The 20,799-nt window shown below is 42.0% G+C and overlaps 1 protein-coding gene across 7 annotated transcripts in view; it reads right to left on the bottom strand.

Annotated features, from left to right (window-relative positions):
• The window catches only part of FAT1 (FAT atypical cadherin 1), a 123,489-nt gene that overhangs the window by 11,448 nt on the left and 91,242 nt on the right, over positions 1-20,799 (bottom strand). For 6 of the 7 annotated variants that reach the window (XM_054566134.1, XM_054566138.1, XM_054566137.1 and 3 more), the window contains 13 exons: positions 16,087-20,151; positions 15,379-15,575; positions 12,691-12,844; positions 11,677-11,910; positions 10,435-10,824; positions 9,001-9,215; positions 8,593-8,730; positions 5,954-6,097; positions 5,167-5,364; positions 3,984-4,785; positions 3,703-3,834; positions 1,266-1,423; positions 176-638 (listed from right to left, as the gene is read on the bottom strand). In XM_054566134.1, coding sequence (XP_054422109.1) covers positions 176-638; positions 1,266-1,423; positions 3,703-3,834; positions 3,984-4,785; positions 5,167-5,364; positions 5,954-6,097; positions 8,593-8,730; positions 9,001-9,215; positions 10,435-10,824; positions 11,677-11,910; positions 12,691-12,844; positions 15,379-15,575; positions 16,087-20,151 — 7,290 coding nt within the window. The remainder of the gene's footprint in view (positions 1-175; positions 639-1,265; positions 1,424-3,702; positions 3,835-3,983; positions 4,786-5,166; positions 5,365-5,953; positions 6,098-8,592; positions 8,731-9,000; positions 9,216-10,434; positions 10,825-11,676; positions 11,911-12,690; positions 12,845-15,378; positions 15,576-16,086; positions 20,152-20,799) is intronic. The other variant, XM_054566136.1, reaches the window with a different exon arrangement.

Genomic DNA, 20,799 nt, shown 5'->3' with positions numbered 1-20,799 from the left:
GCTCTAAGCCCCGCTCTGCTCTCCTGTTTGCAACTCGTGCTACTCCATGCCACCACGGGTGCCCTGTCTGACGATACGATTTGAATAAAAAGAAGAAACAGAGAAACACTTGGGGACCTTCCTCGCAAGTGCACCAACGTAACATTCACGGGAATGACGACGTCGCAAAGCCTACCTCCGGCAGGCGAGGGGGTGCAGACGCCTCCGTTCTGGCAGGGGTTGCTGGAGCAGTCCTCTGCGCCTGTCAGGGAGCAGCCTGGGGACACGCCCACCCACTCTTCGATGTGGGCATAGCTTCTTGGTTTGTTATTTAAGGGGAGCTCCTGCCCATTCAGATAAATGGAGTCCATGCAACCCCTGAAACCATTTCCAACTTGGGGGCTTCTTCCATGCCGCGTGCCTTGCTGCCGGACGTGGCCACCAAAGAACACGTGGTTATCCAGGTTTAAGGTTTTCAGAGTCCCCGGGGCCGTGCCTGACGCAGTGTGCACTTGGTCGAGGACAAGTCTGGCGTAGTTGCCGTGCACTTCAAGGGACACTGCGTGCCACAGCCCGTCATTGACCTGAATGCTCTGAACAGACACAATGCCAGGGCCGCTTCCACAGTCAAACTTGTACTGCAGTCTTCCGTTATGGATCTACGGCAGAAACAGTTACGGATCACGTTAGTCTCGTAGGCTACGGACTTGGAGTACAGTCTCTGACCAAAAACTGTAAGGAGAGGTATGTTTGGCAACTGAAGGCAGAAAGTCAGTAAGGCCTTGCATTTAAGTGCCACAGATCATAAGCTCGTTTTGTTCACGGTACAAATCATAATGGATCTCTGAGGCTATAAAGTTCAAATGCCAACTGCACATCCAAAAAGCATCTGGAAGTGACTAATAATTATTAACTGAACAACAACCAAAAATAGCATCGAGTACATCAACAGTCAAAAGTTAATCACGCCTAAAAAAACAGAAAGAAAGGCAAGATAATTATCACTTCAAACTTATGTGGGAACTCTCTATAAAGTTAAGAAGATGTAGTATTCACAGAGTTTGAATGTTAACTGTCACATGGACTTAAAAATGTTTGTAACAAGAGTAAATCTCTACGTAGCAGAAAAAGCTCACCCCACAGTCCAACGCCTGTATAGATATCAATAACTAGTTACGTGAGGAATTCAACCATTTTTTTTTATTTTTTCAAAAAACGGTCAATCTGAACATAAAGTAGAATGAACATTTTTAAAGTCTTCCCCGACGCGGGGCACAGACGCGTACCTCCAGGATGCTGTAGTCGGTGCCCCGTGCGTACATCACCACGGCGTGAGCGGAGTACGTGCGGAGCCTCAGGGTCAGTTTCATCTCTAATTTGTTTTCATTTTCCTTCAGACGATATTTCACAAAGCTGTTTCCAGTAAACGTTACAGATGAGCTCCCTGTGAATCAGCAAGGAAAAAATGAATCACAACCAAGTTTAAGCGTATTTTTAAAAGTGTGATTTCATCCCCCCCAGAGGCTGACCTAAGTTTTTATTTAAGATTAGAGTATTATGCGATTCAATTCAATGGGAAATGTCTAGCTGCTTAATAAACAGCATAGTATAACTGGTTCTCCTTTTGGAAGAGAATTAAACTACTGTATCATGGAGAAATAAATTCTAAAACAATGAAAAAGCTAGCAATAAAAACACGTTCAATGTAAAATTACTGCAAGGCACGTTAGGAAAATATTTACATGTCCTCAAGGTGGTTGGGGAAACCTTCTGAAACAAGATATAAAACAATCTGGTTCTTTCAAATGATGAGAAGAGTATCAGTTTCCAGAGGTGGAAACCGTTATGTAAAATTATGCACAACCGACAAAATGGAATTTAAATTCAAAAATAAAAAAAGATGCTATTCAATCAAAAGATTAATATACACAATCCAATTAAAAAATGGGCAAAAGACCTGAATAGACACTTCTCCACAGAGGACATACAGATGACCAAAAGACATACGAAAAGATGTTCGATGTCACTAATCATCAGAGAAATGCAAATTAAAACCACAATGAGATACCACCTTACACCTGTCCGAATGGCTATCATCAACATATCAACAAACAACATGTGCTGGCGAGGGTGTGAAGAAAAGGAAACTCTCATGCACTGTTGGTGGGAACGCAGACTGGTGTAGCCACTGTGGAAAGCAGTATGGAGGTACCTCAAAAAATTAACAGTGGAATTGCCTTATGATCCAGCAATTTCACTTCTGGAAATTTATGTGAAGAAACCAAAAACAACCCTATGCTCATTGCAACATTATTTACAATAGACAAGATCTGGAAGCAGCCCAAATGTCCATCAGTAGATGAGTGGATAAAACAACTATGGGACATTAACACAATGGAATACTACTCAGCTATAAAAAAAGAAAAAATTTTACCCTTGCAACAGCATGGATGGACCTAGAGAACAGTATGCTAAGTCTAATAAGCCAGTCAGAAAAAGACAATTACTGTATGCTTTCACTCATGTGTGGGATCTAATGAACAATGTGAACTAACAAGCAAAATAGAGACAGACACAGAGAGCAGACTGTCTGCTCTGGGAGGCAGGGTGGAGGATCGAGAAAAAAATTTTTAAAAAAAGAGAGAAAGAACTCACGGGCATGGACAATGATGTGGTGACTACAGGAGAAGGTGGGTAGGTGGAGGTTGAGGAGGGTATGGGGGAGAGCTGACAATACAAAAGTACAATGAAAAATGTTTTTAAAAATTAAAAAAAATCAATATCCAGACAGCAGAATGCAGATGATGTTCACACTGTAATTGAGAAAGAGCTCACCCATGAAACTAAGAGAGACACAAAATAACCCAGACAATCAAGCGAAGAATATGAACAGGCACGTCACTGAAGGAAGAATGCCAACAGGTGGTGGGTGAATGAACAGGTAACTTTCATAAGTTGTCAGAGAAATGTGAAGTTAAAATAACTAGATAATCATTTCATGCCCATTGGAAGGGGGTATTTATTTTTCAATTGAAAACCTTCGATATTGGCAAGAGAATGGGGGAATGAGACCTTCACACATGACTGGGAGAAACAGGAGCTGGTGTAACTTTTTGGAAAACTAACTTAATGGTCTATTTCAAAATAAAAAGTGTAGTTAATCTTTGACCTGGTTAAGTCCTAGTTTTAGAAATGGAAGCACCAATATGTAAGGATACCTACACAAGGAATTTTTTTTTTTAGCAGAAGGAAGCATTTCAACAACCTGAACCTCTATACATAAAGAAAATGTTGAATCAATGATAGTACACAGCCAGGCTAGAAAACACTACACAGCTACGAAGAAGAATTAGGTTCACTTGTATTAACTTGCAAAGATGCCCATAAGCAAGCGGTAGAGGACTGTGAGATACAGCTTTATAGTTGCTTTTTTAAAAGGAGAGGACGTGAGAAAATAAGGACAGTAAATCTGTATATTGGGGCCTATTATGTTAATACGAACCCTGATGATAGAGGGGAACATATCAAACTATCAATTCGGGTGAGCTGTCATATATCAGAAAGGAAACACTACCATTGTTACACTTTATTCATCTCTATGTTTGACGTGCTATAATAAACAAAATTTTACCATACATTTCAACTCCATTAAAGAGGAAGATGATAAGAAACACTGAAAGGGACTTTTTAAAATAAAAACATTCCAAATCATTGGACTCTCACCTGGGCACTGGCCGAACTTGCCACCTGGACAGACACAGGTGTATTTCTCCTCTCTGGGATCAGCGACACATTCTGATCCCTCAGGGCATGGGCTGTCTTCACATCCATGATGGATGAGTGGGCATGTTCCTTCTTCAAAGAAAAAAAAAGAGAGAGAAGGAGAGAACAGGAGGAAGAGCCAATTAATAGAAATTTAAAGAGAAAGACCTTTAATATGTAGCCTTAAAGGATTGCAATGACTTCACGTCTACCCTCTACTTTCGTATCCTTATGGGTGTTACCTTTGCAGAGACACACAGCTGTCCTTCGGTGGCGGGGAGTCACAAAACTCAGTCTGGCCGTGCTGTGTGTGGACATCACATTTTCATCCACAGACACCTTCTCGTCGCAGAATTTCCGTGGGCAGTCCAGTCCCGCACAGAGCTTCTGGAACACATCCAGGATCCTAACACCAATGATCTCCTCGATATCAGTCACGGAAGCATTGATCTTGTGCAGAAGCTGTCTTGTTGACACCTGGGCGCTCCCTGATCTCTCTACAAAAAGTAGGACCTCCAGGTGGGGGTGCGGCTCAGCGGGCTGCAAGCTCACCATCTGTATGTCACTCCTCCTCACACCCAAGACGTTCCGCAGCGCACGCTGGAAGTTGCGCCAGTAGTCCCCAACAAACTCTTCCGGGGTGAGGTTGGCAAAGCGGATGGCGACGGTGTGGTTCAGCATCTCCTGTGTTACTTGTCGGACATGCACTGTGATGTCAGCCACCGTTGTGAATTTCCCATCCGTCACGCTGACATTGAGCAGGTACTGCCCTAGGTCTAGCTTTTTGTGGGCGATCAGCTTCCCCCCTGTGCTGGAAACAGAGAAGAGGCTGTCCATGTGGGGATCCAGACTGTAGGTTAGAGTGTCATACACATCCTGGTCTGTTGCGTGAATCTTCCCAATGACGCCGCCTGAGTATTCCTCTCCAAAAGCAGTAATGAAAACCTCCAGGGGCAGGATGGCTGGAGGGTGGATGCTCTCTTCAATGACCCTGATGTCAACGTAAGTCAAAGATGACAACTGAGGCTTTCCGTTGTCGGCCACCTAGGAGAAAAGGGAAAAAAAGTCACCACTATGTCATTGTTAACAACTCCTTAATAAAAACATATTCACACTGTTTATGTTCTTAAAAATCACCAATTACTAGATACTTATTTCTCCACACTAAAGCATATTCTTTTTAGCCTTTTAATTAATTCATATTGAAGTTTAGCTCCGCGATAAAGTAACTAAATGAATCAATGAGCCCCTAAAAGTACAGTGGAAGAGAACTGAAGGCATAGCAGAAAACTAAAAAGACAAAATAATTCTATACATTTTTTTGTTTTCTCACGAAATGTAAGCTATTTACGTACAAGAAGACAGCCACCAAAGCAACTCTTTTCTATGAATCCACAATAGAATCACAAAGAAAGACAGCAATACCTTCACACGCAGCAAGTAATGATCTTTCACTTTCCTGTCTACGGCAGCTGACGTCAGGAGGACCCCTTGCTGGTTAACTTCAAATGCGCTGTCATCATTTCCACTCTCAATAGTGAAGAAGAAGGGGGGACCGTTGTGAGAAGAATCCTTGTCTGTTACTACCAGCTGTAGTACACTGAAACCCACAGGCTTATTTTCCTGCACAGCATAAAACAAAAACAAAAAGAAATGCGCACAACTCTCAGCAAAACCAAATCTTCATGGTGAGAGACACATGCAAGTTGTCTCTAATGTGAAATATATGGGATACAAAGCCTTGTTGCTGCTCCATTTGGAAGGAAGAGAAGAAGGGCAGGTTGTGATGAGAGGGGAAATGAGGGAGGAGGCGTGAGAGGGGAGGGCGCTTGTGTGGGAAGGGGTGGAAGAGGCGGAAAGATAAAGGGACGTGGAAGCGGGCGGAATGGAAGGAGGGGTGTTTGAAGGAGGAGTGGGAAGGAGGAGGAAGGTCAAGGAGAGAAAGGAGGAGAAGCAGGGACAGAAGGTAAGAATCACGGTCGTGAGAGTACCTTAAACACAAAAGCAAAAAAGAAGAGATATAAAAGCTTGGTTGCGTCTTGAAAATGCTCATCTTTTAGCATTGATGAAGACCCCTCTAATTTGCTCTTCCAATTTTTTTTACAATGTAATCTTTGGAAAAGAAAGACATGCCAGACGAATACCTGAGGCCAACGAAAGAGTTCATTTCCAAAGGACTGCATTCTGTGGGCCCTCGGCACCCCAGCCTCACCTGGATAATTACGCTGTAGTTTTCCTTGGCGAAGACCGGTGCATTGTCATTGACATCAGACACATCGATGTTCACCGTGGTTGTATTGACTCTGGGTGGCCTGCCGTTGTCAGATGCCTGCACTGTGAGTGTGTAGCCGGAAATCTTTTCAAGGACAAGACAAAGAGAATGCATGATCATTTTCACAAGGCCAAACATGGGGTTTATTCAGAAATGTACTCCTGACAACCTAGGAGGGCAGATCTGAATACCTGTCATCGTCTGCTGTGTCCTGGATGGGGGCAATTCCCCAACCTACACAAGGACACTGCCAGTAATGGGCCCCCAGATGGACTGTATTTGCTCAACCAAAAAAAGACACCAAGAGTTGGTTAGTTTCTCTGATGCCTCTCAAATAGGTACTCCTTCTGTTTAAGTGTCCCAACTTGAAAACCTTATGGATCTATTAACAAAAATTTAGACACAATTCATATGATAGGAAAAAAAAAAAAGTTAACATATCTCACAGGCTGTAATGACAAGGAAGGCGACCTTCCCTGATGTTACTTTCTGCCGGAAGGAGACAGCTGGTAAGCTGTTTCCCGCCCTTGAATGCTTACTGATTTTCAGCACCTCTCCCACCAACTTTACAGTATCAGTCAGGCAGTAACTCAAACAGCAGACGGTTCTGATGAGGAACTAGCCTGGGAGATACTACAGGCCACCTTGTCTGCTACTTTGTGATGGACGTTATTAGTTTATTAAAGGACCTGAGAAATTCTTCAGCGAAAAACACTAAAGTTTGTTCTGCCCAGCAGCACGGCAATCCTAAACATAAAAGCTGTGCTTCCTGAACTCTTGTCAGATCCCCACTCAAAAATAACAGGTCACCACGAATTCGTCCCCCTTCACCCTCTTCTATCCCTTCCCCTCGGGGAACCACAGGATTGTTGTCTGTGTCTATCAGTTTTTGTCTGTATGTTTGTCTTGTTTGTTCATTAGTTACTTTGTTTTATATTCCAGTAAACTTAATAAAATTAAAAAAAAAAAATCAGATCAGAAGAGGAACTAAAGAATTGAGACTTTAATGAGATATCTCATCACTATCTCCCACGGCCTCTAATCTCAGATTTACCCACTATTCCTCTGAAATTGCCTTCTTTATCATCACTAATGTCGTTCTAGGTCCCCACACCAAGACTTCCTCCCCTTCTCCACCTCTGAGGCAGCTCTACGTGTGAGTGTGTGAGTGCGTGAGTGAGTGAGTGGGTGGATGGATGTAGAGGGAGGAATGAATGGATGGACAGGCAGATGTTCAGCCTGGCTTGCCTGTCCTCATATGCTCACATTTACCTCAACACTTCAGATCACTTCTATAATCATCCCCAATGGCCTATGCCATACATATTTCCAGCTTTCAAGTCTCAAGTTTGACTAAAATCTCCAGATAATGGCTGAAATAATTTTACTCCAATATGCAATCTCCCTCTAAAAATCAGTGTGTCAAAACCCACGTTCAACAACCTGTCCCCATGCTGAGTTTGTACCCGCATGACCTTCCTGCTCTTCTTCGATGGCACCACGAGCCACAGCAAGACCGGAGAAAACACAGTCACCCGCAACACCGCTTTCGATGGGGTGCTGCACCTGGGCTCTGGATTCTAACTCTTCCTTTACAAAGTTTCTGTGTTCCTCTTCTCCCTCGTCGCTGTCCCTTCCCAGTTCAGGCTCTTATTCCCTCACCGCGTACTGTCACCAGTTTTCCTACCTTCCCGGTCTCTTGCTACGCTGACTAACACTTGGACCGACTGCAGAACTCACTCATCTTCAAAGTCTGTCTCCTGGGATGACACACCTGGGCTCATGGATATCCAGTCACTCCCTCCTGTCTGTAGCATCAAGTGCTAAATTCTTTTTTTAAAGGTTTTATTTTTTTATTTTTTGAGGGGAAGGGAGGGAAAAAGAGGGAGAGAAACATCACTGTGTGGCTGCCTCTCACGCACCCTCTTCGGGGGATCAGTACATCCCACTACAGCCCAGGCATGTACCTTACGCTGGAAATCGAATGAGCGACCCTTTGGTTTGCAGGCTGGTGCCCGATCCACGGAGCCACACCAGCCAGGGCAAATCCTAACTTCTGATCCTGGTTTTGAATGTGGTCCAAAACCTGTTCCTAAAACACCCTTCTATCTTATCTCCCTCATTTCTTTGTATGATTATTCCACTCCAATACAGCCAAATAAAACCCCTTAACTATATCCCGTGGCTTCCTTTCTCCATGCCCTAGTCTGTGCTATTCCTCCCAGGAAATTCCCTTCTCTCAGCACCTACGGTTTTCCAAATGGCTGCCAGCATTTAAAAGCAGCTTCTGGCTCCACAAAGGGCTTCCAAACACTGGAGCCAACTGTAATGTCTTCCTGCCTATAAAATTTTATCACCTAAACTTCATGTAAGTGAGAAGCACATCTCTTATATTCTTACTGCATTTTCATGCTGTAATTGCGTTTCAAGTATTTATATCTTGCTGGCTGGTTCTGAAGAACAAGGCTGGTTTTACCCTTTGACACGTCCCACTGTGCTGGCAGATACAAGTACAAGGCGCTTCTGTTTATTGACTTTAGTGATTGGTAAACAAGTGAAGCCCCAACTTCTTCACTCACTGTTTCCCGGTCCAGAAGCTTGGTCACTTTCACCTCCCCCTTGGCAGGGTCAATTGTGAACGGACTTCCTTGATTGCCACCTACAATTGAATAGTGGATGTGGCTGTTTGAAGGTCCATCGGCATCATCAGCCATAACCTGGAAAACGAGACACTCGTGCTTAGGAGCCGGCTGAGGGAGGGACAGAAGTCACTAAGCGAATTTCCGATATCAAAATCTAGTTGTTATAAGGCAATCACTTACAGCAGAGTTGTAACTGGCCTACTAAAAGACATTTCCGTATCTTCAAAATATTTTCAAGTAAGGCCACCGCACACGTACAAAAAACAGATCTTAATGAAACAAACACACAAAACAAAACTCTCGCAGAGATCCAGAAGGAGAAGATGCAGGGGAACAATTACACACCGTAATGACGGATTGTTCCAGCACAGCATCTTCGCTGATCACTGCTGTGTAGGGGTCTTGGCTGAACACCGGGGTGTTATCATTGATATCTGTCACGTTGATGTTCACCGTGGCAACGTCGCTTAATGAAGGGGTGCCTCCGTCCGTGGCTTCCACAGTCAGGTAGTACTCATGAGAGCTTTCGTAATCCAGGTTCTCGATGATAAATATGGCCCCTGGACGGAAAATCAAAGTTACTTCCGGCACTTTGAAACGCCACCGCTTTCTCCCACTGTGACCGAAATAGACACATATGAATGCTTTCTAATTTTTTAACTCAATAATTAAAAATTAGGAAGCTCCATCCCTGATCTTTATTTCTCTTATTTTCCTTATATTCTTTGTGATGTTTAATTGCTTTCCTTGTCAATACCATCAACACCTCTGCTATAAAAATGACTATATTTCTTATCTCTTTTAAATCAGAGATTTCATTCTAATTTAATAAAATAATGACATAAAAATGCTTCTCTTTGGCTTTCACCTTCCTTTTCTTCCCATACTTTTTATTTTACAGAAATACGCATCCTTTTTCAAATCTCTAGAATAACTATTTACATCCTATTATTTAAAAAAATCCCTTTTTGGTTTAACAACTCTTTAACATCTCTTCTCCTCCTTATTGTCCACAGTACTTAAAAGAGCCCTAAAAATAAGTTTTATGATATGCGTTAAAACCACATTTTATAATAGCAGCCTCACACACTTACTTACTCTTCACCTGAAATAGCTACATGTGATTAAATGCAGTCTGAATGGAGCAACTTTTTACAATGCTCTAAGACCTACAGCCATTTAGGCCACAGGTTAACCAGACTAAGAACATATTTATGCAGCAGGAGCTGAAGCGCCGATGGCTTTCGACCTTGCTGGCAGTCATCCGGCCAGTGTGACTTGACGTACTTCAACTGTTACGTATAACGAGCATAATAAAAAAGTCAACTTTCTGAGTGATCAGACGTCCCCACAGAAACTAAGATCAAAGAGGTGGGAACTACCGTTTCACCTGGGAAGTTACTTCCAGGTAAATTCTATACTAACAGAGAGCCACTATGTCGATCCTCTGCTATCTTCTAGTCTTTATCTTCACTAATTGGCTACATCTTATATCTTTTCTAAATCACTAGAGTGTGATACTTCATTTTTCAATTTTAAGTTAAGTGGCTTATAGTTACAATGGAGACATCAGAAATGCATTATGCAGAACTACAGTTTAAAGCCTTAGAAACCACTTTAAATCCCATTTGAAATAACAATACAAAGAAAACTTGAGTTTTACCCTTTGGAGTATCTAGTAACGATGTATCATCGGTCACCTTGTAGCAGGTCAAGGGCGGGGCAATCTACGCTTTTGGGCAGAATAAAGGGAGTCCTCTCATTCCCATGCTAAGTTACCTGTTTTGGGGTCGATGCTGAATTTCCCATGTTCATTCCCACTGATGATGGAGTAGGTGATTTCGGCGTTGGCTTCAATGTCCCGACTTGCTGCATACACCTGGAGAACTTGTTTTCCAATGAGAACGTCCTCAGACACTGAGGCACCGTATTCACGGTATTCAAACACAGGCGGGTTGTCATTTATATCCAAAACAGACACAATAACAGTGCTAGTCGCTGTCAACCTCCTTGGCAAACCCTGGTCCACGGCTTTCAGAGTAAGGGTGTACACTGCTTGTAGTTCTCTGTCCAAAGGCTTTTCTAACTGGATGATTCCAGATAATTCATTAACGGAGAACTGTCCATCAGCAGGGTTAATCAGAGAGTAGGCTATCTTCCGATTTAGCCCTGTCAGGAGACACCATGACACCATGACACCATTGGCAGAATGTTTTATTTCAAGGAATTTAAACAGATTGTATTTGGGGGGGGGAGGAACATGTAGCATACATATTAAAAAGGAAAAACACTAAAACACATTATTTCAAAATTCTTATAACTATGATCTTAAAGAAGAAAATTTTTATATTAACGATTTGCTGAGTTAAAGTAAATATAATTTCATAGTTATCTGGCTTTTTAAGGCCATGTTTTATACAGACTTAGGCTGTAATACCCAGCAGATTTTTTAAAGTCTATTTATTATTTACTTCAGTGACACAGATTTATTTGAAAACTTACATTTTTGTTATTCTAATTATTAATATGACTGAAGAAGTTATTTTTATTCTCTGCTATCAAAGTGCTATAGATAACCTAGATTTTTATTTCTCCATAAAAATTTGAATGGTTCATAAAACTATAACATTAGAGCATTTGCTTCTGTTATGTTCCTATGATACTAAAATCTCTATGTTACTAATGGTTTATTCACAAAATAATACTTCACTACCTCAATGGGATATGAAGAACAGTTAATACAGTCACTAACCACAATTTTAGGGACACTACAGATATCTTAAAATAGCAAGGTCAGTGGGCACAATTCTGAGACTTCAAAAACTCATTGAAAGTGAATTCATTATTCTAAACATTTCCTTCCATTTTTAATGCTCAGGAATGAAATAACAAAACAATGACAGCTATTCAACATATTCAACATGCATGAGGTAAAATAATTAAACCATCCGAATATGGGATGTGTTTTAAAACAAAGGATCTTGGAGCCAAGTTTGGAGACAAAGCCCTGCCACGCGATACCTGCATCCGCGTCCGTGGCCTGCACCCTGGTCAACGGCGTCCCGGGCTCTGTGTTCTCGAACACGGTAATGGTGTAAGGATCGGCAGAGAACTCGGGGGCGTTGTCGTTCACATCTTCTAACGTGAGCACGACGTTAGCTTGACAGAACCGTCCCCCTCCATCTGTGGCCTTGACTAGGAGATGATAAACCGCTTGCTCCTCGCGATCAAGCGGGGCTAATGTTTTCAGTTCACCTAAAAAAAAAAACAATACACGGACTCACTCGAAATTTAAGATGTCAAGTACAATACCAAATCTTACACCTTCTCCTTTTCTCTCACGATTACAAAACCTGAACAACAGCCTTCCTCTGCGCAACAGTTTTCTCCATGGCACAGTGAACAGCGGTGGGCGCACAGTGTGTTCCAGGTTCCAGCCTGGCAGGTGCCAGCTCCCTGCCCACAGATCTCCTGCACTAGACACAATGTCGCAAAAGCAAAACAGCTACCTGATTTGCCAAACGTAAATTTTTAAAAAATGCCTCAAAATATTAGATTCCCAGGTTCGTAATTAGTTTTTTGGTAGGGGAGAGCTTAATAGAAAACTACTACTTGGCCCCATTTCTAACAAAATACAAATTATAAGAGGGAAATAATCCTAACAATTTAAAGATGAATAATGTGCCATGAGTTATTTTAGTGAATGTGCTAAATTATAAATTTATGTTCACAAATTCATGAATACAAGCAAATATAAAAGGGATAAAGCAAAAAGTTTGAAATATACTTTGCGTTTTTTTTTAAAAAAAGGTGATATAAACCATTTTAAATCCTTGACTATTGATTCTTTTATCTCATCCCTAATTTTACACATTAAATTGCTGTTTAGATTTCTAAAAGATGATGATTTTGCAGCATCTAAGTACATTTTTACAAGAACAAAATGTAATTTCAAATTCTGTAAATGATCTAAAACCCCCACCTATATGACTTTTTTGAAACACAAAATAATTTTGCCCCAAACTCTATCATTACCTGTGTCTGGATTTAGTTTGAATTTTTCTGCACCTGGACCAAATAATGTGTAAGTAATTTCAGCGTTGGAACGGATATCTGCATCTGTAGCAGAGACCTGCATGATCAATTTCCCGGGAAAGGCATCTTCTGATATGGTGTCTGAATATAAAGCCTACAAAAATTTGAAACAATACTGTTAACACAAAACAGTGAAAGTCAACATGACCGCCAAGGGGATAACAGAAAGTAAATCATTTGCTTTTGGCCATAGAAAACAAGGGAAATGACGAAAGTTAAAAATCCAAGGAGTTTTCCAAAGTTTCTTATAAAACAAGGAGCCATGTAACAGTTAACAATTCCATATTGTTGAAAGAGTCTGATCTGACATTTAACCTGCAGAGTTCTGAATATAGTGCTTCATGTCTTTGACTTGGTTTCGTATTTAATTTAAATTCTAATGAGAAAATATACACAGTGCTCCATATTTATCCAAGGATTGGTGAGAACAGATGCGTGTTACATCCTATCTACCAATTTCCAATATAGATATTTATTGTTTGCAATTATTCTTAACATATAACGAAATAAACACAGTTGAGAAAGAAGTGAGCTCCCCGTCACGGGAGAAAACAAAGATTCCCCAAGGCCACATGATCAAGCCAGGCCCTTCCATTACCTGCTCTAACCTCTCTCCCCATATCCACCCTAACTCTCAAATTAGGGGCTGTTTCCTCTTCCAACTACTTAGACACCCATACCATAAACCAAAACATAAGACAGATGAGGTTTTGCTGAATTTATTTTCCTAACCCAAACTCAATTTTAGGTGAATGACATTTTATGACTCATGAAACAGAATGTTTTAGAATACTGATGATTTGAAATGATCTTAGTGTTCTAATTTTATTATTCCCAAAGTTGATAGGGTATTACACTGAAATACTATGAAAGTGTTAGAAAACAATAAAACACACATTAGTGTCTATGAGATATATATATATTTTATATATTATATAATATATAAATATTTATATATAACATTATATAATATATAAAATATATACATTTTATAATATAAAATATATACATATTATATATAATATATATATAAACCCCCAGCCTCCCAAAATTTTTATATTTATATATATTTATAAATATATATTTATATATTTATAAATATATATTTTTATATATAAATATATATTTATATATTATATAATATATATTTTATAATATAATAAAATATATACATATTATATATATTGTATATATATAAAAAATCCCCAGCCTCCCAAAATGCACACACATGGACTGGAACGAACTCCTCATTCCTCAGAAGCTCCGTGCCCCATCCCGAGGGAATCAGAGCGAATCAGTGCGTACCTTCCACAGCATCTCACGCTCACCGCAGCCTTCTCCACCTGCTCTGCCCCTCCTTCGAGGTCACTTTCCCCTGAACCCAGCCTTCCCTCACCTGGCCACGCTCCTCTTCCTCCCTTTTACTCTCCAAATCGATTTCCTCATTAGCACACGCTGTTTAATTTCGAGCAATCAGGCATCCCTCTGGGTCATAACCTGGGACCACCATGTCCGAGCCAGTCACAATCCCAGTGGTCTACTTCAACCTCAGTCACACCCCGCTCCCCTCCTCAAAACTCCTTCACTGTCGGGAACCCACCCTGCCAGCTACGTTCTCTTCCTTACATCTCTGCCTCCTCCTCTCTTCTCCCTCGGGAAATAACTATCTGCTGTCCCTTTTTGTTATTATCCTCTCAAATGAATTCAATTACCAGTTATCCTCAGAAATAGCCAAATTTGCATATCCTTCCCTAATATCCACCCTCAATCTCGCCATCTCTAAGTGTCTAAAAAACATTCAGCTCAACATCCCATTACCTTACACTGAGCACATCGAAAGTGGAGGCCAATGCGCTTTCTCTAGAAGCAGCCCCCCCTCCGGCTTCCCATTGGTCTCTCTCCCCTTTGCTCTTGCAGGAATCAAGCCCATCTTGACTTGACAGGCCTGCTATGCTGACACCTCCAGGCAGGACCGGGTGCTTCCGGTTTCTGTCCTTTCCTCCCTTCTGCCACCTCATCCCTTGCTGTCACTGTTCCTCATCCAGATGGACACAACACCAAACTCATCTTCCTTAGGGAACTCCCTCCCGGTCACATCCTTGCCACCTTTTAAGTGGGAAAGGGTTCCGAGTCCTTGCCTACTCTGGGATAGAGGCCCAGTTCCCATATAGACTGGCAGCTCCATGGCTACAGGAGCCACCCTGCCAGCCTCGTTGTTCCGTCTCTAGGGTGGTAAGAGCAAGTGCCCCCAAAACTGAAAAGCAAAACTGAGCCCTGTGTACGGAACTGCTGGGGCCAGATGTTTTTCCTCAAAATAACCTCACCTCCAAATGAAGGGAATCTCTTCCTAAACACTTGGCACCGCATTTTTAGAGTGAAACACAACTCTAACCCTCTCCATAGTTCATAGCATTCTGAATGATGTTTAAGCTACTTAGCGCTCCCTAAAACAGTTCGGATGCTGACCCATCTCTTGCCCCACTTCACACTCACCTCCGCTTGCACAGTTTGAGATTATAACCTGAGGCACATCCCATAATACCACGGCATCACGTGACAGTCCTACTGGAAGATCTAAGAAAGAAACCTGAAATCGTAATCTAGAAATTTAAAGAAGGAGCAACGTACCTTTTCACAAACTGGACTGTTGTCATTTGCATCAAGAACTTTGACTTCGACTATTGCTTTTGATGAGAAGGTGCCGTCAGTTGCTGTGATGGTCAGAAGGTAATTGTCCCTTTTTTCCCTATCCAGAGGTTTCTTCACATAGACCTTCCACTCATTCTGTATATTTTCAATAGCAAACTGCCCCATCGGATCCCCTCCTATTAAATCAATGGAGAAAGATGACAATCAAACTCGTTGAAATAAAGAAAGAAAGAAGTAACAGGAGAAATGAGTTATACAACAGACCTATGATGTTAAGGTTTGAAAGAATTTAGGTTTTTAAAAATAATTACATTTGAATTTGGTATACTAGCTTTTCCATCAAAATTTTATTTCAACATAGCATTAAGCCAAATAAAATATAAGGACTACTAAACATACTTAAGCTTATATTGGTACTAGCTTTTCCTTTTAATGACAATATATTTATTATGTACTAAGCATAAAGTTCAAAGGAATGGGTCATAAAGAACAGTCTAATGAAACAACTGTTACCTTTGCTCAGGCAAAGAACTTGAAATGTAGCTTGAGATGCTATTTCTACTTATTTTAGATATACTTAACTAAAATCATCCCTTTACTTTCTAATTTCCATGAAATATATCTCTCAGAATTTATACTTCTAATATATTTAATTTTAAATTAGACTGTTTAGTTTCGGTTTCTTACCTGTTATGTAGTATGTAACTTGTCTGTTAATTTCTTCTGAATCAGCATCTGTGGTACTTAAAATGGCAATTACACCACCTGGGGGGTCATCCTCACTCACGGTCCCTTTATAAATCTCTGCCGTGAACCGTGGGGGACTATCGTTGACATCGGTGACAGTAACGTCCACGATGGCTGTGGAGGACAGCTGAACCTTTTCCCCGTGATCTGATGCAACCACTTTAATCTGGTAGTTGTCTCTCTTTTCGTGGTCAAGCTCCTTCAGGGTTGTGATCCAGCCTGTTTCCATGTTGATGGCAAAGGATTCGGTGACTTCCACACTTTGTGACGGATCTAGACTATACATAACCTGGCCATTGGTTCCCGAGTCTAGATCAGAGGCCCGGATCTGGATGACTCGACTTCCCCCTGGCTGGTTTTCAACAACAAATGCCTCATATGGGCTAGACTCCAAGACCGGGCTGTTATCATTTGCGTCTTTCACTTGGATACTAACATCCACAGAAGCCACCACCTCGTCATCGTGAGTGCACCTGGCGAGTATGGAAAACTGATACCACTTTGTTGTCTCATGATCCAGAGCCTTCTCCAGCTTCAGTTTCCCACTCTGTCTGTCGATCACGAAGAACTCGTCCCTGTTACTTTCAGGGGTATTCCCTTTGACAAGGCTATAGAGAACAGTCCCGCTGTGTTCTGCTCGAATGACGTCTATTTCTGTTCCAATGGGCATGTCTTCTGAAACTGTGTAGGTGTAAAACGGTTCTGAAAATTTTGGAAGCTGCGTTTCTGGTGGGAGTATTTTCACACGGACGGGGACAATGGACTCTTTGGGAGGAGACCCGTTATCCACAGCTCTAACAAAGAAAGTGAAGAACTCATCTTCTAAGCCAATTAAGCTTTCCTTTGTAGTAATTATGCCAGACAGTTTGTTGATTTCCAAGTTCTCTTTCACGCTTTCGGAATCTGCTTCAATGGCATAGGCGATGTCGGCATTGGACCCCTCATCGGCATCACTTGCAAGAACTTTAATGACGGATGTCCCTTTGGGAGCATTGGATCCGATGTTTACTTCATACTTGGTTGCTCGAAATTGAGGTGCATTATCATTGTCATCGGTAAGGATGACGTTAATGGTGCAGAAAGCAACTTTTCCTCCAGCATCCTTAGCCATTAAACGAACCGCGATGACTTTCTCTGCTGGGATTTCGCGATCAAGTTTTTCCAAAGTAAATATCTGTCCCCTCTCGTTTGTATAAAATCTGTCTTTGGCAAAGTCATTCACAATATGGTAAGTGATGTGGCCGTAAATACCAGAGTCCCCATCAGTTGCTTTAACCTCGATCACCAGGGTGTGTAAGGGGGCGTTTTCAGCTAGCTCCACTTCGTACTCATTCTGAAGGAACACAGGGCTGTGCAAATTGCCTCCAATTACAGTTATGTGAACCTGGGCTGAACTTCTAAAGACGCCATCCGAAACAGAAATGTTAAGACTGGAAAATGGCTTCAAGGTGTGCCGGCGGAGGTTTGAGAGCGTGATAATCCCCGTTTCACTGTCCATGATGAAATTCTTATGATCGTTGCCAGACAGAATGGAGTATTCCAACTTGTCTATGTCTGAGCTGTCTGCGTCATAGGCTTTTACACAGGTCACAAAGTGCCCATGCGTGGCGTGCTCGCTGATTTTGGCCTCATAAACCTGCTGCTCAAACAGCGGCGGGTTATCATTGAGGTCAGTGACATCCACTGTGACAATCACATCACTGCTCAGCGGGGGCATGCCCCCGTCGATGGCCCTCACGAAAACCTTGTGCTGATGGAACTGCTCATAGTCCAAAGGTCTGGCTAGTGAAATGAGACCAGTGCTGCTATCGAGGTGAAAATGATCATGGCTCTTGCTGTGATTCCCAAACATGTGGTAAGAAATTCCCCTGTTGGGTTCCGAGTCAGAATCGGTGGCTCTAACCTGAACAACAGATGTTCCAATGACAGATGCCTCAGACAGCGTTGCAGCGTAAGACTGCTGCACAAACACGGGAGGGTTATCGTTAACGTCCTCCACTATGATGTCCACAAACACCTCGGCATGTGCACCGGTCAAGGAGTCAGTTGCGCGCACGCTCAGTTTGTATGCTGGGTGAGACTCGAAGTCCAGAGGAGCTACGACGTTGACAACTCCCGTGTTGAAGTTAATAGTAAACTGGCTAAACGGATCCCCGTCTGTGATGCTGTAGAAGACTTTCAACCCTTCCGGGCTGTTGGCTTGTACGTGGACGACTGGGCTGTGCATCTGGATGTTCTCTGGGATCTCTGCACTGTAGAAAGGCTTTTCGAACACAGGCATGGCTTTGTTCATCACCGTGATTGGAACTAGAACTTCAGCGGAAAAAGCTGGGTTTCCTCCGTCTTTTGCCACCACTGTGACCAGGTATTGTTTATTTAAGGTGTCAGGTTCGAATTGCTTTTTCAGTGAAATTTCCCCTGAGGGTCCAATCTGAAAGTGCTCGTGATGTTCCTTAAGGTAGTAATGCACTGCCCCATTGCTGCCACTGTCTCTGTCCACGGCAGTAACCTGGCGAATAACATGGCCTACTGCCGCGTCCACCTTAACAACAGCGTAGTAGGGGAGGTTGACAAACACTGGTGCATTGTCATTCTGGTCTTCAATGACGACCTTCACAAGGACATGGGACACTGCTGCAGGCTTATGTTCTTGTGTCACTTCGACTACCACATCAAATGCCTCCTGCTGTTCACGATCAAACGGTATACCTGTGGTGGACAGAACGCCCGAAGTGCGACTTATTTTAAACCTGCGATCTGGGTTGAGGATGCGGTAAAACAAAGGCTCGTTGATTGGATTCCCAACAGCAGTGATGACGGCTAACATTCTGGCTTCGGTGGAATTCTCTTTCACTACTGCCGAGTAGAAATTCTGGGTGAACTTCAGCTGACTTTCTTTGCTTTCTTTCACGTTGATTTTCACAGAGGAAAAGCTTGCAAACCTGCCATCAGAAGCTCGGATGGTTAACTCATAGCGGCTTCTTAGCTGAGTCGTGTTTTGCACCGTAATGGAACCAGTCTTGTGGTCCATCCAGAACTTCTCCCCAATGTTGCCTTCCGTGATCGAGTACATCAGCTGTGAGAAGGCGCTGGAGTCAGCATCGGTTGCATTGACTGTGAGGACGTTCACTCCTTTGTATGTCGGCAGCAAAAGAGAGGCTTCGTACAATGACTTGGAGAACACCGGGGGGCAGTCATTAATGTCAATTACATGTATAGTCACATTGGCTGCATATTCCGCAAATAAACGCGGTGTTCCCATGTCATGCACTTGCACAGTAAAGTGAAAGGTACTCGTTTCTTCATAGTCCAAACTGAGTACCGTGTGGATGGCACCAGTGCTAGAATCAATAGCAAAATATTTGTGTACAGATGGTTCAACGATGTGATAAACAAGCAATGCATTCGATTCTTTATCAGCATCAGTGGCCCGAATCACCAGGGGGACATTCTTGTCTGTTAGGACCACGCTGTTAATGGCCGCTGATTCGCTGATGAGTCCTGTGTATTTTGCCTGTGTGAAAACTGGCACGTTGTCATTTTCATCCTGCAGGTGCACTAGAACTGTTGTGTTCGTCGATAAGCCAGCCATGTTTGTGCCTTGTATTGTCAGTGTGTAAATGGGCAACGTTTCAAAATCCAGGGCTTTCTGGGTGACGATACTTCCAGAGTGTGGATTAATATCAAAAGCATCGGCTATATTTCCATCTTTTATTTCATATACCACTGATGACTGACTATGGGCTGTAACCATTCCAACAAAACTCCCAATGCTGATGGTTTCACTGATTTCCACAGAATATTCTTTAGATGTAAACTTGGGAGAGGCATTGTCAGCAATTGTGACAAAGATATGCACAGAAGTTATTTCACTCATTGGTGGACTGCCTTTATCTGTAGCTTTTACCATTAAGTCATATTCCACTTGGTTACTTCGATCTAATTCTTTGGCGGTTTTTATAGAGCCCAAGATGGGATCAATTGTAAAAGAATTTCCAATATTTCCTGGGAGAGAAAAAAGAAACATATTAGAGAAAACTACAGGGATCAATAGAAGTAGGATTTGGAAATACAGAAACAAATGAAGATAACTTTAAAAACTATATTCTCAAAGTAAACAGAAATTCAGGATTATCAACATTTGAATGGAACTTGTTTTATTCTTCAACTTGTTTCATTTTTATCCACCTAAAGGAAGGCAGACTTTTCATATTTTTGTCCATAAAATATGAAAAGCAAGAAACAGAAGAGGTATCTGTTTTTTCTGTATCTAACGCCCAACTCGTTCTTTTGCTTGAACCAGGAATGCGCTGCTGGAGAATATGGTCACACTTCCACAGAGCAGTTAGGTTCATAACTTTACAAGAGTCTCTCAAAACCCCTTTGGAACTTATTTTCAGCATTTATCACTTGAAAATGTTCAAGACTCTTATTCATCATAAAAGGGAAGACCCATACATTAAGAAAATTGAACAAACTTAGGAAAACTGTCCCTTATTTTAAATGTCCAGGGAATTGATACATAAGCTTGTGTATAATGTATCCCATTTCATAGGTTTTGAAGATTTCAGTAATAATCTTTTTTCAGATCAATTTATTCTCTAAGTCAGTGATTCTGCCTTCTGGGTTTGGTGGAATTCTCTGCCCAGAAGG

Source organism: Pteronotus mesoamericanus, unplaced genomic scaffold, assembly GCF_021234165.1.
Source record: "Pteronotus mesoamericanus isolate MK-2021 breed Mesoamerican mustached bat unplaced genomic scaffold, CSHL_Meso_final contig_169, whole genome shotgun sequence".
Classification (NCBI taxonomy): Eukaryota; Metazoa; Chordata; class Mammalia; order Chiroptera; family Mormoopidae; genus Pteronotus; species Pteronotus mesoamericanus.
This window is presented reverse-complemented; position numbering and strand designations above follow the sequence as displayed.